Genomic DNA, 17,241 nt, shown 5'->3' with positions numbered 1-17,241 from the left:
GTGTTGTTACAGTGGGTAGAGGACGAGATGAGGTGGTGTTACAGTAGGTAGAGGACGAGATGAGGTGTTGTTACAGTGGGTAGAGGACGAGATGAGGTGTTGTTACAGTGGGTAGAGGACGAGATGAGGTGTTGTTACAGTGGGTAGAGGACGAGATGAGGTGTGTTACAGTGGGTAGAGGACGAGATGAGGTGTTGTTACAGTGGGTAGAGGACGAGATGAGGTGTTGTTACAGTAGGTAGAGGACGAGATGGGTAGAGGACGAGATGAGGTGTTGTTACAGTGGGTAGAGGACGAGATGAGGTGTTGTTACAGTGGGTAGAGGACGAGATGAGGTGTTGTTACAGTGGGTAGAGGACGAGATGAGGTGTTGTTACAGTGGGTAGAGGACGAGATGAGGTGTTGTTACAGTGGGTAGAGGACGAGATGAGGTGTTGTTACAGTGGGTAGAGGACGAGATGAGGTGTTGTGGGGTAGAGGACGAGATGAGGTGTTGTTACAGTGGGTAGAGGACGAGATGAGGTGGTGTTACAGTGGGTAGAGGACGAGATGAGGTGTTGTTACAGTGGGTAGAGGACGAGATGAGGTGTTACAGTGGGTAGAGGACGAGATGAGGTGTTGTTACAGTGGGTAGAGGACGAGATGAGGTGTTGTTACAGTGGGTAGAGGACGAGATGAGGTGTTGTTACAGTGGGTAGAGGACGAGATGAGGTGTTGTTACAGTGGGTAGAGGACGAGATGAGGTGTTGTTACAGTGGGTAGAGGACGAGATGAGGTGTTGTTACAGTGGGTAGAGGACGAGATGAGGTGGTGTGTTACAGTGGGTAGAGGACGAGATGAGGTGTTGTTACAGTGGGTAGAGGACGAGATGAGGTGTTGTTACAGTGGGTAGAGGACGAGATGAGGTGTTGTTACAGTGGGTAGAGGACGAGATGAGGTGTTGTTACAGTGGGTAGAGGACGAGATGAGGTGTTGTTACAGTGGGTAGAGGACGAGATGAGGTGTTGTTACAGTGGGTTACAGAGGACGAGATGCGGTGTTGTTACAGTGGGTAGAGGACTCAGATGAGGTGTTGTTACAGTGGGTAGAGGACGAGATGAGGTGTTGTTACAGTGGGTAGAGGACGAGATGAGGTGTTGTTACAGTGGGTAGAGGACGAGATGAGGTGGTGTTACAGTGGGTAGAGGACGAGATGAGGTGTTGTTACAGTGGGTAGAGGACGAGATAAGGTGTTACAGTAGGTAGAGGACGAGATGAGGTGTTGTTACAGTGGGTAGAGGACGAGATGAGGTGTTGTTACAGTGGGTAGAGGACGAGATGAGGTGTTGTTACAGTGGGTAGAGGACGAGATGAGGTGTTGTTACAGTGGGTAGAGGACGAGATGAGGTGTTACAGTGGGTAGAGGACGAGATGAGGTGTTGTTACAGTGGGTAGAGGACGAGATGAGGTGGTGTTACAGTGGGTAGAGGACGAGATGAGGTGTTGTTACAGTGGGTAGAGGACGAGATGCGGTGTTGTTACAGTGGGTAGAGGACGAGATGAGGTGGTGTTACAGTGGGTAGAGGACGAGATGAGGTGGTGTTACAGTGGGTAGAGGACGAGATGAGGTGTTGTTACAGTGGGTAGAGGACGAGATGAGGTGGTGTTACAGTGGGTAGAGGACGAGATGAGGTGTTGTTACAGTGGGTAGAGGACGAGATGAGGTGTTGTTACAGTGGGTAGAGGACGAGATGAGGTGTTGTTACAGTGGGTAGAGGACGAGATGAGGTGTTGTTACAGTGGGTAGAGGACGAGATGAGGTGTTGTTACAGTGGGTAGAGGACGAGATGAGGTGTTGTTACAGTGGGTAGAGGATGAGATGAGGTGTTGTTACAGTGGGTAGAGGACGAGATGCGGTGTTGTTACAGTGGGTAGAGGACGAGATGAGGTGTTGTTACAGTAGGTAGAGGACGAGATGCGGTGTTGTTACAGTGGGTAGAGGTCGAGATGAGGTGTTGTTACAGTGGGTAGAGGACGAGATGAGGTGGTGTTACAGTGGGTAGAGGACGAGATGAGGTGGTGTTACAGTGGGTAGAGGACGAGATGAGGTGGTGTTACAGTGGGTAGAGGACTAGATGAGGTGTTACAGTGGGTAGAGGATGAGATGAGGTGTTGTTACAGTGGGTAGAGGACGAGATGAGGAGGTGTTACAGTGGGTAGAGGACGAGATGAGGTGTTGTTACAGTGGGTAGAGGACGAGATGAGGTGTTGTTACAGTGGGTAGAGGACGAGATGAGGTGTTGTTACAGTGGGTAGAGGACGAGATGAGGTGTTGTTACAGTGGGTAGAGGACGAGATGAGGTGTTACAGTAGGTAGGGGATGAGATGAGGTGTTGTTACAGTAGGTAGAGGACGAGATGAGGTGTTGTTACAGTAGGTAGAGGACGAGATGAGGTGTTGTTACAGTGGGTAGAGGACGAGATGAGGTGTTGTTACAGTGGGTAGAGGACGAGATGAGGTGTTACAGTAGGTAGGGGATGAGATGAGGTGTTGTTACAGTAGGTAGAGGACGAGATGAGGTGTTGTTACAGTAGGTAGAGGACGAGATGAGGTGTTACAGTGGGTAGAGGACGAGATGAGGTGTTGTTGCAGTGTGTAGAGGACGAGATGAGGTGTTACAGTGGGTAGAGGACAAGATGAGGTGTTACAGTGGGTAGAGGACTAGATGAGGTGGTGTTACAGTGGGTACAGGACATGATGAGGTGTTGTTACAGTGGGTAGAGGACGAGATGAGGTGTTGTTACAGTGGGTAGAGTAGGAGATGAGGTGTTGTTACAGTGGGTGGAGGACGAGATGAGGTGTTACAGTAGGTAGAGGACGAGATGAGGTGTTGTTACAGTGGGTAGAGGACGAGATGAGGTGGTGTTACAGTGGGTAGAGGACGAGATGAGGTGTTGTTACAGTGGGTAGAGTACGAGATGAGGTGTTCTTACAGTGGGTAGAGGACGAGATGAGGTGTTACAGTAGGTAGAGGACGAGATGAGGTGTTGTTACAGTGGGTAGAGGACGAGATGAGGTGTTGTTACAGTGGGTAGAGGACGAGATGAGGTGTTGTTACAGTGGGTAGAGGACGAGATGAGGTGGTGTTACAGTGGGTAGAGGACGAGATGAGGTGTTACAGTGGGTAGAGGACGAGATGAGGTGTTACAGTGGGTAGAGGACGAGATGAGGTGTTGTTACAGTGGGTAGAGGACGAGATGAGGTGTTACAGTGGGTAGAGGACGAGATGAGGTGTTGTTACAGAGGGTAGAGGACGAGATGAGGTGTTGTTACAGTAGGTAGAGGACGAGATGAGGTGGTGTTACAGTGGGTAGAGGACGAGATGAGGTGTTGTTACAGTGGGTAGAGGACGAGATGAGGTGTTACAGTAGGTAGAGGACGAGATGAGGTGGTGTTACAGTGGGTAGAGGACGAGATGAGGTGGTGTTACAGTGGGTAGAGGACGAGATGAGGTGTTGTTACAGTGGGTAGAGGACGAGATGAGGTGGTGTTACAGTGGGTAGAGGACGAGATGAGGTGTTGTTACAGTGGGTAGAGGACGAGATGAGGTGTTGTTACAGTGGGTAGAGGACGAGATGAGGTGTTGTTACAGTGGGTAGAGGACGAGATCAGGTGTTGTTACAGTGGGTAGAGGACGAGATGAGGTGTTGTTACAGTGGGTAGAGGACGAGATGAGGTGTTGTTACAGTGGGTAGAGGACGAGATGAGGTGTTGTTACAGTGGGTAGAGGACGAGATGAGGTGGTGTTACAGTGGGTAGAGGACGAGATGAGGTGTTGTTACTGTGGGTAGAGGACGAGATGAGGTGTTGTTACAGTGGGTAGAGGACGAGATGCGGTGTTGTTACAGTTGGTAGAGGACGAGATGAGGTGGTGTTACAGTAGGTAGAGGACGAGATGAGGTGGTGTTACAGTAGGTAGAGGACGAGATGAGGTGTTGTTATAGTGGGTAGAGGACGAGATGAGGTGTTGTTACAGTGGGTAGAGGACGAGATGAGGTGTTACAGTGGGTAGAGGACGAGATGCGGTGGTGTTACAGTGGGTAGAGGACGAGATGAGGTGTTACAGTAGGTAGAGGACGAGATGAGGTGGTGTTACAGTGGGTAGAGGATGAGATGAGGTGTTACAGTGGGTAGAGGACGAGATGAGGTGGTGTTACAGTGGGTAGAGGACGAGATGCGGTGTTGTTACAGTGGGTAGGGGACGAGATGAGGTGTTGTTACAGTGGGTAGAGGACGAGATGAGGTGTTGTTACAGTGGGTAGAGGACTAGATGCGGTGTTGTTACAGTGGGTAGAGGACGAGATGAGGTGTTGTTACAGTGGGTAGGGGACGAGATGAGGTGTTGTTACAGTGGGTAGAGGACGAGATGAGGTGTTACAGTGGGTAGAGGACGAGATGAGGTGTTGTTACAGTGGGTAGAGGACGAGATGAGGTGTTACAGTAGGTAGGGGACGAGATGAGGTGTTGTTACAGTGGGTAGGGGACGAGATGAGGTGTTGTTACAGTGGGTAGAGGACGAGATGAGGTGTTACAGTAGGTAGGGGACGAGATGAGGTGTTGTTACAGTGGGTAGAGGACGAGTTGAGGTAGTGTTGGTTCAGTACCTGGGTTACTCTTTTTGCCTGTGCAATCAAATCCAGCTCTCTGTGTGAATGAGGAAGTTGTTAAGGGGACAGGATATGTGTGTGTACATATGTGTACTTACCTTGCTTTTGTGTCCGTGCTTATGTGTGATTCATGTAAACCTGTAACACTGATTTATGCATGTTACTTTGTGCTCTCACTGATATGCAGTAGAGCAGGTTGCTGTGCAGCATTGGGGTTGTAGTACTGAAACTCCTGACGACACCATTTTTCTAGTCCTGCCCCCCTTCCCCTTCCCTCCTCCCTCACAGACCAATTAGATCCCGGTACAGAGAGAGACTGCCATCTCATGAATCTGCATATGAACTATTAGGTCCAAGTTACTCCCATTCTTAAATCTATCCTGTGATCAACTTTCTCTGTAGTGTCAACATTGTTTGGATTTATACTCGGGCTCAAAAGAAGATGATATGCTTTCATCCTGATGGTCTATTAACGTTATGAAAAGTGGAAGAATTTCTATATATATATATAGACTAGATAAATATGAAGTCTGGCAGCCAAGCTGGCCAGGGCAGTCTAATATTAAGCTAATATATTCACTGTCACTGTTGGACCAATCTCCTCCTCCCTCTCTCTCTCGCTCTCCCCATGTCTCTGTCCCTCTGTCTCTTTCTTTCTCTTCCTCCCTCTCTCCCTGAGTGTGTGACTGTGGTTGGGTTTGCAGCAGCCAGAGGGTGAGTGGCCCACTCAGTATGCAGCAACCGCCCCGCTGGCAGAAAAGAGAGTGAGAGAGCTGGAGAAGGAGGGAAATAGAGTGGGAGGGAGAGAAGTAGAGAAACTGAGAGACACACACACGGAGGGTGAGAGAAAGACCCCTGCAGGTCTCCTATCTGGAATTTGCTGCATCAGCCCCCAGCAGCCCTCAGCCTAGGCTGTAATTAGGAGATTTGGAATGTGCTCATTGTTTATCCTGTCTGCTCCTAAATCACAGTGATAGTGAGAGATGCTGCATAATTGACTGCACTGCGGACAGTGCTGTGGCGTGCTGCAAGGGAAGAGTGTTTCATTCTTTCAAATGACTTTGTGTAGTTGGCTCTGGGATTTCAGTAGCTCTATCACTGTACAGCAGATAAACTGAGGCTACAGAGGTGTGGAATTACACTATAATTGTCTGATCATTTCATTGAACACGTCTGTTCCGTAAGGGAGCACTATTGAGTCACCCAATGGCTGCATCTCAAATGGCACCATATTCCCAATAAAGTCCAATGCTTTTGACCAAAGCTCTATGGGCCCCGGTCAAAAAGTAGTGCGTATTCTAGGGAATAGGGTGCCATTTAGGAAACCATTCTATGTCCCCTGGTCCAGTGGTCCCATTGTGTACTTCAGGGTTGAGACTGAGAGAGCATTGATCCAGAGCCTGTCTGTACAGTCAGTCTCCATGCTCCCATATGTCCATCTGTCCACCAGCTGGTGGGCTCCATACAATACAACTGATGACATGGAGTAAAAACATAAATGAACCTATGTGTGTCCCAAATGTCATCCTATTCCCTATATAGTGCACTACTTTTAACCAGGGCTCTATGGACCAGTCTACAACTACTGTACCCAACTGCAAACTCTGCTACTGTTTGTTCAAGTACCTTTTCCCTGAAGAACACATCCTGGATCAGTCACATGAGTGTGTTCCATTGTTGGGATATCAGGGGAATGTGAAAGTGTAGACGAGTTGACGATTTAAAAACACAACTGTCACCTCAGAAGAAGGGCGGGGGAGGCTTTGTTGGGAGTTTCCTAACCACCATTATTCCCTACAGTGATATTACACACACACACTGCAGATGAAGGACGATATTCTGTCTGGCTGAGAGAGAGGATCAAATGAGGATTCTATTTACCTGCTGCTTAATGGCAGAGTCAGACAGGTCCTCCCCTTGGAGAACACACACACACACACACACACACACACACACACACACACACACACACACACACACACACACACTGCAGATGAAGGATGATATTCTGTCTGGCTGAGAGAGAGGATCAAATGAGGATTCTATTTACCTGCTGCTTAATGGCAGAGTCTGACAGGTCCTCCCCTTAGAGAACACACACACACACACACACACACACACACACACACACACACACACACACACACACACACACACACTGCAGATGAAGGATGATATTCTGTCTGGCTGAGAGAGAGGATCAAATGAGGATTCTATTTACCTGCTGCTTAATGGCAGAGTCTGACAGGTCCTCCCCTTAGAGAACACACACACACACACACACACACACTGCAGATGAAGGATGATATTCTGTCTGGCTGAGAGAGAGGAGTGTTCCTGTGGTTTTGTGGCTGATCAAATGAGGATTCTATTTACCTGCTGCTTAATGGCAGAGTCAGACAGGTCCTCCCCTTGGAGAACACACACACACACACACACACACACACACACACACACTGCAGATGAAGGATGATATTCTGTCTGGCTGAGAGAGAGGAGTGTTCCTGTGGTTTTGTGGCTGATCAAATGAGGATTCTATTTACCTGCTGCTTAATGGCAGAGTCTGACAGGTCCTCCCCTTAGAGAACACACACACACACACACACACACACACACACTGCAGATGAAGGATGATATTCTGTCTGGCTGAGAGAGAGGATCAAATGAGGATTCTATTTACCTGCTGCTTAATGGCAGAGTCTGACAGGTCCTCCCCTTAGAGAACACACACACACACACACACACACACACACACACACACACACACACACACACACACACACACACTGGATGGTTGGACAGAGGGCAGCGTGACTTCCTGAGGGGTCAATTAGGACCAGAGAGCTATGAGAGCCTTTACACTCGTACCCGGGTTGAAAATGGCATACGTAGGCACTGATAAAAGCCTACATTTGAACCTAGTGGCTGAACAGTAACATGCTAGACATGACGTCAGACCTCAGGCTCTGTGCTACACAGTGCTGTATGGGTTTTGTTGACAGCCATTCTGAACTTGAGCCTCCCTCCCTCCCGTTTGTTGAGTGAGTGAGGAAAATGCAAATGTATTTTGAAAGTTTAGACGTTGAGGATTATAATAAATACTGCCAAACACTCGAGTCCAAATGTGTACTTTACATTTCCATATAATAAAACTTGTCATATACAATGTTGATGATCACTGTTTGATGTACAGTTACAAGACGACATGGTGTCATAGGCTAACCCAGGCTAACCCAGGCGAACACTGTAATATCGTATTTGATTGAATAGCTAGTCATGTTGGCAACAGAATAAGCTTTCAAATGTTGCTCACCTGACCCAGATTTTGATTTATAATAGACCATTTTCGGATTGTGTTAACAACAGTTATTGTGTGATGGTGTTGATGCAGGGTTGTGTTAACAGTTATTGTGTGATGGTGTTGATGCAGGGTTGTGTTAACAACAGTTATTGTGTGATGGTGTTGATGCAGGGTTGTGTTAACAACAGTTATTGTGTGATGGTGTTGATGCATGGTTGTGTTAACAACAGTTATTGTGTGATGGTGTTGATGCAGGGTTGTGTTAACAACAGTTATTGTGTGATGGTGTTGATGCAGGGTTGTGTTAACAACAGTTATTGTGTGATGGTGTTGATGCAGGGTTGTGTTAACAACAGTTATTGTGTGATGGTGTTGATGCAGGGTTGTGTTAACAACAGTTATTGTGTGATGGTGTTGATGCAGGGTTGTGTTAACAACAGTTATTGTGTGATGGTGTTGATGCAGGGTTGTGTTAACAACAGTTATTGTGTGATGGTGTTGATGCAGGGTTGTGTTAACAACAGTTATTGTGTGATGGTGTTGATGCAGGGTTGTGTTAACAACAGTTATTGTGTGATGGTGTTGATGCAGGGTTCCAGCTAGGACAGTTAAAAAAAACAACACTTTATAGTTGAAGAATCTTCTTTGAGTCATAAAAGTGCATTGAAATGTGGACACTATGGAGAGGTGTGTGGCCACTTGGAGACACCAGTTAGTCCTCTCACTCAGACCCTTGTATTTGAGACATAACACAGTTTTACTTCTGTATTTACTGCAATTGCAGAGGGCCTTCCTTCTAAATGATTTATGTAACCAACTAAACCAAGTCAATGCCAACGGTTGTAGGTCAATGTACAAAATACAAGTGTTTCCTTTCTCGGCTGATTTCTTCCCTCTTTTCCCTTCCGGCCTTTTCCCTTCCTTCCGGCCTTTTCCCTTCCTTCCGGCCTTTTCCCTTCCTTCCGGCCTTTTCCCTTCCTTCCGGCCTTTTCCCTTCCTTCCGGCCTTGTCCCTTCCTTCCGGCCTTGTCCCTTCCTTCCGGCCTTGTCCCTTCCTTCCGGCCTTTTCCCTTCCTTCCGGCCTTGTCCCTTCCTTCCGGCCTTGTCCCTTCCTTCCGGCCTTGTCCCTTCCTTCCGGCCTTTTCCCTTCCTTCCGGCCTTTTCCCTTCCTTCCGGCCTTGTCCCTTCCTTCCGGCCTTGTCCCTTCCTTCCGGCCTTTTCCCTTCCTTCCGGCCTTGTCCCTTCCTTCCGGCCTTGTCCCTTCCTTCCGGCCTTGTCCCTTCCTTCCGGCCTTGTCCCTTCCTTCCGGCCTTGTCCCTTCCTTCCGGCCTTGTCCCTTCCTTCCGGCCTTGTCCCTTCCTTCCGGCCTTGTCCCTTCCTTCCGGCCTTGTCCCTTCCTTCCGGCCTTTTCCCTTCCTTCCGGCATTTTCCCTTCCTTCCGGCATTTTCCCTTCCTTCCGGCCTTGTCCCTTCCTTCCGGCCTTGTCCCTTCCTTCCGGACTTTTCCCTTCCTTCCGGCCTTGTCCCTTCCTTCCGGCCTTGTCCCTTCCTTCCGGCCTTGTCCCTTCCTTCCGGCCTTGTCCCTTCCTTCCGGACTTTTCCCTTCCTTCCGGCCTTTTCCCTTCCTTCCGGCCTTTTCCCTTCCTTCCGGCCTTTTCCCTTCCTTCCGGCCTTGTCCCTTCCTTCCGGCCTTGTCCCTTCCTTCCGGCCTTTTCCCTTCCTTCCGGCCTTTTCCCTTCCTTCCGGCCTTTTCCCTTTCGGTTTACTATTATTTACTTTATCATGTTTTTGGTGGTTGGATAATAAATACTGGTCAGCCGAGTGTTTACCTGTAGGCCTATTCCAATCCCATTGTGGTTTAGAGATTCATTTTGAGAGAAGTTCCATTTGGAACAGTTTCATTTATATGTCATTTCATAAATGCTCCTCTGATAAACACTTTATATAGGCTCGGGGTTGTCTAGTAGGGAACCAACCATTTGTCCAGAAAAACTCCCGGGGCCTCATTTATCAATCAGGCATGTGCGTAAACCATGTGCGTAAACCATGTGCGTAAACCATGCGGGGGAGCATCTCTACGCAAAGTGTGAGATTTATCAATATGAATGTTTGCTTGAGAGTGTGTGTAAATTTGCACATAGCCATGACCATGCATACACGTTGCCAAGTGGTGGAATAAGGGAACTGCTTTTCAAGCGTAGCCTCGTGAATGGGGATAATATACAGTGGTTCTTCCTTTAAAAGTTTAGAGCTTATGCTGCGACTGTTTGTGGTAAATTGCGTCATTCTGTCATTGCACCACACTATCACAAGGGGGAGTTAGAACGCTGATCTACCGGTAGTCTAAACTGTGGCACAAATTGACTGTCTTTCGTAAATTAATGAGGTGTGAATGTTTCAGTCCGAGACACTCTCTTCTCTGCCACTAGAGTCCTGCATCAGGCAATAACAACAAAAATTGCTGTCGGTAGTCCTGGAGTTAAGAGAGTACTTGGGTAAATACAATGGCGCAATTACCCTTGGGCTTTTGGTTTCTATCCCCCTAAAAACAGACATAAATAATTCTAATTAGCAAACTGACTTTATTTACCACAGTGTTAAAGAGTGATAGCTCCTCTATATAAAGTGAGTTTCTGAAACACTGAGTCCTTCTTTGCTGATGTGATGAAGAAACTGAATGAAAAAGTCCAGCGTGGGTTTGTCATAAAGCTGAGTGACTCACTCATTTGTGGCTTTGGACCCAAATAATTAAGTACCAACATTCTTTCTGATAGTCTTTAATAATAAAGAAATGTTTTGACCAAGTTAATCTGCTGCTGTTGTGTGTGTTCAAATGTTTTGTGACATTATGGTTACATTGAAGAAGAAGGAGACCAATGGGTTTAACCTTCTGAATGGATGGTCATATTGAAGATGGACTGAAACATTCACACCTCCATTAATTTACAAAAGGATAGTCTAATAGCTCGGCAAGGCGTGAAGAATCCCCCAATTTCTGCCACAGTTTAGACTACCGATAGATGCTGTGGTTAGTCAGAGTTTAGTCCTGTTGTAAAGTGTAGCCTAAATGCCAAGAAAGGGCAAACTTGCAATTCAGTAATATATTTGTACCACTGTAGATGCTATGTATTTCTTTTTACAATACACTTCTCGGGTTACAGTAGTGATGGACAGCTGGAGGTATTTAGAAACAAAATCAAACACTTGTTTTCCACAAGTGTAGCAGGTTGTGAACAACCTTTCCACACCAAGAATGTGAATGGTAAATGACTGTATTTAATACATTCATTCAATACATTGGAATACAAAAGAAGCCATCCACCCATGATGGACTATTAGCAGGACAATAGACTCTTGCCAAGAAGGATATCAATAAGGAGGGTAGAAAGAGCATTGTAATTAAAGACACCACACTAATAAACACATGCATTTTGAAAAAATGTATAAATACATTTGAAATCAATACTATATTCCCATCACGGTAGATGCTTTGTTTTTGGTTGATGACTAAGCCATAAAGCCTCTGCTACTAAACACAGTAAAAAAAAGCGTATTTAGAATTCATTCCTGAATGTTGCAGTTTATTAAATGTTTAATTAGTCAAGGCTCCTTTCTCAATAGCCTACCCGCGTGTGGTCAACTATTTCATCACCGTTTTGGTCTTGATTGTTTTCACTGAATCTCTGTTTGGGTATTGGTTAGCTAACAGTTAGGGTGTGGAAATGTTTGCTCTTCACTGGCAGTCACTTAGTAGCCTACAATAGGTCTTATTTCCTACTGGAAACCCTGAGGCCTGTACAGGCCATTGTAAAATGTATCTTTGTGTTATTCTTCGGGAATAGAAACACCATAATATGAATCAAATTAATTGATCTACATTAATACAAATCAATCCCGTATAGTCTGTTCTAAGAAAGATGTTAAAGTCTCTTGTACAGCAAATATTAAAAACAGTCAAATGCCTTCGTGAATTGAATTGCTTTAGCGATTTATGTTGCGATTTATTTAAGAAATAAGGCAGGAGGGGTTTATGGGCTAAGGGCTGTTCTTGGATATATTATATACCACAAACCGCTGAGGTGCATTATTGCTATGGTTACAAACCTAGTTAGAGCAGTACTGTTTTTGTCATACCCGTGGTATACGGTCTGATATACTACGGCTGTCAGCCAATCAGCATTCAGGACTCCAACCACCCAGTTTAGAATCATTGCTAAATTATTATTTAGTGTTATTTTGTTTTATAACTAAAGTGCTTGACTTTTTAAAGACATGGACGACTTGTGTGCTTTGCCAATAAGTAAGTTACGCTGAAACAGCTACAGTAAACATGACTCCAGCTCCATGCGATTTCAATAACTTAGCTTCTCAAAGATGCCCTGTGGTGGCGTTAATGGCAAGAATGGGTGACAGTTAAATAACATTCTATCAAATTCTGTGGCACCTGCAAGCTGTGCTGCAGTATGATGCAACTTTTAAAGGAAGGACCACTGTGTCGAAATTGTAAGAGTAATAATTACATCATTCTTAGATTTATTGTATTTCCATTGTGAATTCATGCAACATGTCGACAGGCTATTTCATATGAGACCACATTTAATTTATGACAATAATCCATGTAAGGTATATTAATTTGTTAAATTAGAGGCCCATGTGAAAGTGGAAACATTCTTGAAATACTATAAAAGACTGAGTTAATGGGAAATCGAATGAGTGATTGCTGATCTTGATCTGTTCGCAGAGCGCATTTTTTTGAGACCGATAGGATTTTTTTTTGAAGAAAGTACAGATTGGCTCATCAGACATCACTTTTGTAAAACTAATCTTCTAGGATTTTTGCAGGGATTTAAAACCGACTTTAGAAAGGCAAACGCATGCTATTCCGGTGCACATCGGAGTGCTATCCACCCTCTGGTATTTAGCAACGGGCACTTTTCAGTGGGAGTTTGCCGATCGGCACCTCACAGCCCTCGATGAGCCGATGTTTTGGATGCAATCATCAGCAAAACAAACAGTTACATAGTATTTCCGTACACCTTCGCACAACAGGTTGAAGCCAAGAGGGGTTTCTTTTCCAAATATAAACAACGCAATAGACGGCACCCATATTGCCATGAAATCACCATCCCAAATTGAGTTCAACTATGTGAACAGAAAAGGCTTCCACTCACTTATTGTGCAGGTGATGCGCAAAAGAGGCTTCTGAATGTGGTGTCGAGGTGGAACACACGACTCATTCATTCTGCAGAACAGCAATGTTGGCATAAATACAGGAATGAGGGAGCTTTTGAGGATGGATGGCTTATTGGTGAGTGTTGCCTACTCATTTTTAAGTATTTTTGCCATTGCTAAAACAACTTGAATTGTCCTAAAGATCCTCTCTTCGTAGCTGTTTTCATTTTTACTGGTCGAGCCACAACTGAGTGAGCCAAATCAAACCTTTTGGTTGTACTCAACCTCTGACACAAGCGCCTCTATTTCAGTCTCGGAAAGATTTTGGGTTGCACCAATGTATTTCATGTTACAGCATTGTATTTTCCCACATGCTTTAAAGTCATGATTTTGACCATACAGTTGAAGTCAGAAGTTTACATACGCTTAGATTGGAGTCATTAAAACTCGTATTTCAACCACTCCACAAATGTCTTGTTAACAAACTATAGTTTTGGCATGTTGGTTAGGACATCTACTTTGTGCATGACACAAGTCATTTTTCCAACAATTGTTTACAGACAGATTATTTCACTTATAATTCACTGTATCACAATTCTAGTGGGTCAGATATTTACATACACTAAATTGACTGTGCCTTTAAACAGCTTGGAAAATTCCAGAAAAGGATGTCATGGTTTTAGAAGCTTCTGATAGGCTAATTGACATCATTTGAGTCAATTGGAGGTGTACCTGTGCCTTTCAAGGCCTACCTTCAAACTCAGTGCCTCTTTCCCTGACATCATGGGAAAATCAAAAGAAATCAGCCAAGACCTCAGAAAAAAATTGTAGACCTCCACAAGTCTGGTTCATCCCTGGGAGCAGTTTCCAAACGCCTGAAGGTACCACGTTCATCTGTACAAACAATAGTACGCAAGTATAAACACAATGGGACCCCGCAGCCGTCATACCTTTCAGGAAGGAGACAAGTTCTGTCTCCTAGAGATGAACGTACTTTGCTGTGAGAAGTGCAAATCAATCCCAGAACAACAGCAAAGGACCTTTTGAAGATTCTGGAGGAAACAGGTATAAAAGTATCTATATCCACAGTTAAACGAGTCCTATATTGACATAATCTGAAAGGCCGCTCAGCAAAGAAGTCACTGCTCCAAAACCGCCATAAAAATGACAGACTACGGTTTGCAACTGCACATGGGGACAAAGATCGTACTTTTTGGAGAAATGTCCTCTGGTCTGATGAAACAAAAATAGATGGCGTCATGAGGGAGGAAAGTTATGTGGATATATTAAAGCAACATCTCAAGACATCAGTCAGGAAGTGAAAACTTGGTCGCAAATGGGTTTTCCAAATGGACAATAACCCCAAGCATACTTCCAAAGTTGTGGAAAAATGGCTTAAGGACAACAAAGTCAAGGTATTGGAGTGGCCATCACAAAGCCCTGACCTCAATCCTATAGAAAATGTGTGGGCAGAACTGAAAAGGCGTGTGAGCAAGGAGGCCTACAAACCTGACTCAGTTACACCAGCTCTGTCAGGAGGAATGGGTCAAAATTCCCCCAACTTATTGTGGGAAGCTTGTGGAAGGCTACCCGAAATGTTTGACTCAAGTTAAACAGGCAATGCTACAAAATACTAATTGAGTGTATGTAATCTTCTGACCCACTGGTAATGTGATGAAATAAATAAAAGCTGAAATAAAGAATTCTCTCTACTATTATTCTGACATTTCACATTCCTAAAATATAGTGGTGATCCTAACTGACCTAAGACGGGGAATTTTTACTAGGATTAAATGTCGGGAATTGTGAAAAACTGAGTATAAATTTACTTGGCTAAGGTGTATGTAAACTTCCGACTTCAACTATATATGGTCAATGAGGGGTGTTTCGCAATGCAAATTGCCAAGGACAAACACAAAGGCTTAGAAGAATTGGTATATCAATGGTCATCTCCTACCGGAGTGCTTATAATGCACGTTGGATTGTTTGATAAATCACTTTTTTCTATGCCTGCGAACATTCAAAATTCCATTAAGTAGGATTTTAGAATAGTTTCTAGGCAATATTGATAAATGAGTCCCCTGGCCCTTTCTATAAAGGACCCGACCTCAACATAACGAAGGTCAGCTGTATGCAAAAGGGGAACTTTCCTTCACTTGCTATCGCCGGACTCTACTGTTGGTTTGCGGAAACTCGTTCTTTCACTCCCTCATCTCTCCTCCACTGTCTCTATTAAACAAGCCATTCAACACCACCTCTCTCGCTCTTTCCCTCTCCTCCAGACTGTCTCTCCATCGGGTCAGGGTGGTAGACCGGAGTCTCCTGTCTACTCTAACCTTCAGGAGCTGAAGATCTCTCGGTCGAGCCTACCTCCCAACCCCTCCAGCTCCCCACTGCATGTCCTGGGCGACTGGGAGACACACAAGGTCTGTACTGTCACTGTGTCGTGTATTGTAGCTTACGTATCATCTAAGAATGCCGTCCAAATGGTTCCCTATTTAGTGCACTTCTTTTCACAATTGCCCAGCTATATAAGGAATAGGGTGCCATTTGTGATACAGCCTATCTCATGTTGCCTTGCCTACGTTTCTTTGTCATTTAACTTTTTTTAACCACCAGACAAATGTCCATTTCTTTATGAAATATTGTAATGGACAATTCAAGATTTTAAATTCAATTAAATTCCAAGGACCAGAACGGCAGACACTACTACTTCAACCGCGCCACCCAGGAGCGGACATGGAAGCCCCCCCGAGCCAAAGACGCTAGCAGTGGTAGCAGCAGCCGGGGGGAGACTCACAGCAAAGGCACTGGGGAGGCAGAGGTATGTAGATACTGGGACATGGAAACACACACACATACTTACTCAAAACACACATTCAGACACAAGCAAATGCAAACGCATGCATGAACACTAATGGGGTATGTGCTTGTACTCTCATAAGCCCATCCAAACACATTTGACAGAAAGAATCACTGCTGCATTCTGGCAGTATCACAGTTATCTTTTGTAGTGGTTTGTAGAACACCACGGTGCCATCTTGTGGCCAGAGGCACTCAGTGTTCCTTAAACTGTGACTTGTGGGTTATGTCACTGCAGTATTTTCATTTTCATGTCTAACTCTCGACACCTGGTCACAATGTTTAGAGCAGGGCTCAGTGAAATACTGTATGGGATCTCTGGCTCTCTGTGCTTTTCAGACCTGTGTTCAAATACTGTTTGAAATCATCCCAAAAAAATGTATATGTGCTTGATTGAGTTTGCCTGGCTCGAGTCGAAGTTTGATTTGTCTGTGCGCAGAAATATAATTATCATGACAAAATATTCTATCAAAATCTGTCTTTCAGCTAGAGATATTGGCACAGTTTTATCTCTGTACTCCAGCACTTTGGATGTGAAATAATACAATGACTACGAGGTTAAAGTACAGACGGTATTTCCATCCATATCGGGTGAACCGTTTAGAAATTACAGCACTTTGGATGTGAAATAATACAATGACTACGAGGTTAAAGTACAGACGGTATTTCCATCCATATCGGGTGAACCGTTTAGAAATTACAGCACTTTTTGGACATAAATCCCCTATTTTAGGGGACCAAAAGCATTGGGACAAGTTTAGTATTTGTTCCCACATTCCACTAGCACGCAATGATTACATCAAGTTTGTGACTATAAATTTGTTGGATGCATTTCCTGTTTGTTTTAGTTGTGTTTTTCATATTTTTTTGTGCCAAATATCAATTGAATAGTAAGTAATGCAGTGTGTCATTTTGAAGTCACTTTTACTGTAAATAAGAATAATATGTTTCTGAACACTTCTACATTAATGTGGATGCTGCCATGATTACAGATAGTCTTGAATTCATTTAGGATAAAGATGAGTTTGAAAGTTACAGATGCACAAGTATCATGCCTCTCACCATTACAATAACAGGGGAGGTGAGCAGTTTAGGGGGTTATGTTATTTGTGGGTCTGTACTCATCGCGATTCATTCAGTTATAATACAAGGCCACCCCCCCCCCCCCCCCCACACACACACACTCCCAGAAACAGTGTTCCCACCCCTCCAGGCCTCAATCGTCTCTGATTGATTGAGAGATTAAGAGAGCTATTATTGT

At 44.9% G+C, this 17,241-nt stretch overlaps 1 protein-coding gene across 5 annotated transcripts in view; it reads left to right on the top strand.

The window, feature by feature from the left end:
* Positions 1–17,241, top strand: part of LOC135559036 (rho GTPase-activating protein 12-like) — a 156,642-nt gene that overhangs the window by 101,113 nt on the left and 38,288 nt on the right. For all 5 annotated transcript variants that reach the window (XM_064993356.1, XM_064993355.1, XM_064993353.1 and 2 more), the window contains exons 3-4: positions 15,401–15,544; positions 15,808–15,942. In XM_064993356.1, coding sequence (XP_064849428.1) covers positions 15,401–15,544; positions 15,808–15,942 — 279 coding nt within the window. The remainder of the gene's footprint in view (positions 1–15,400; positions 15,545–15,807; positions 15,943–17,241) is intronic.

The sequence above is a fragment of the Oncorhynchus masou genome, chromosome 17 (assembly GCF_036934945.1).
Source record: "Oncorhynchus masou masou isolate Uvic2021 chromosome 17, UVic_Omas_1.1, whole genome shotgun sequence".
Taxonomy (NCBI): domain Eukaryota; kingdom Metazoa; phylum Chordata; class Actinopteri; order Salmoniformes; family Salmonidae; genus Oncorhynchus; species Oncorhynchus masou.
This window is presented reverse-complemented; position numbering and strand designations above follow the sequence as displayed.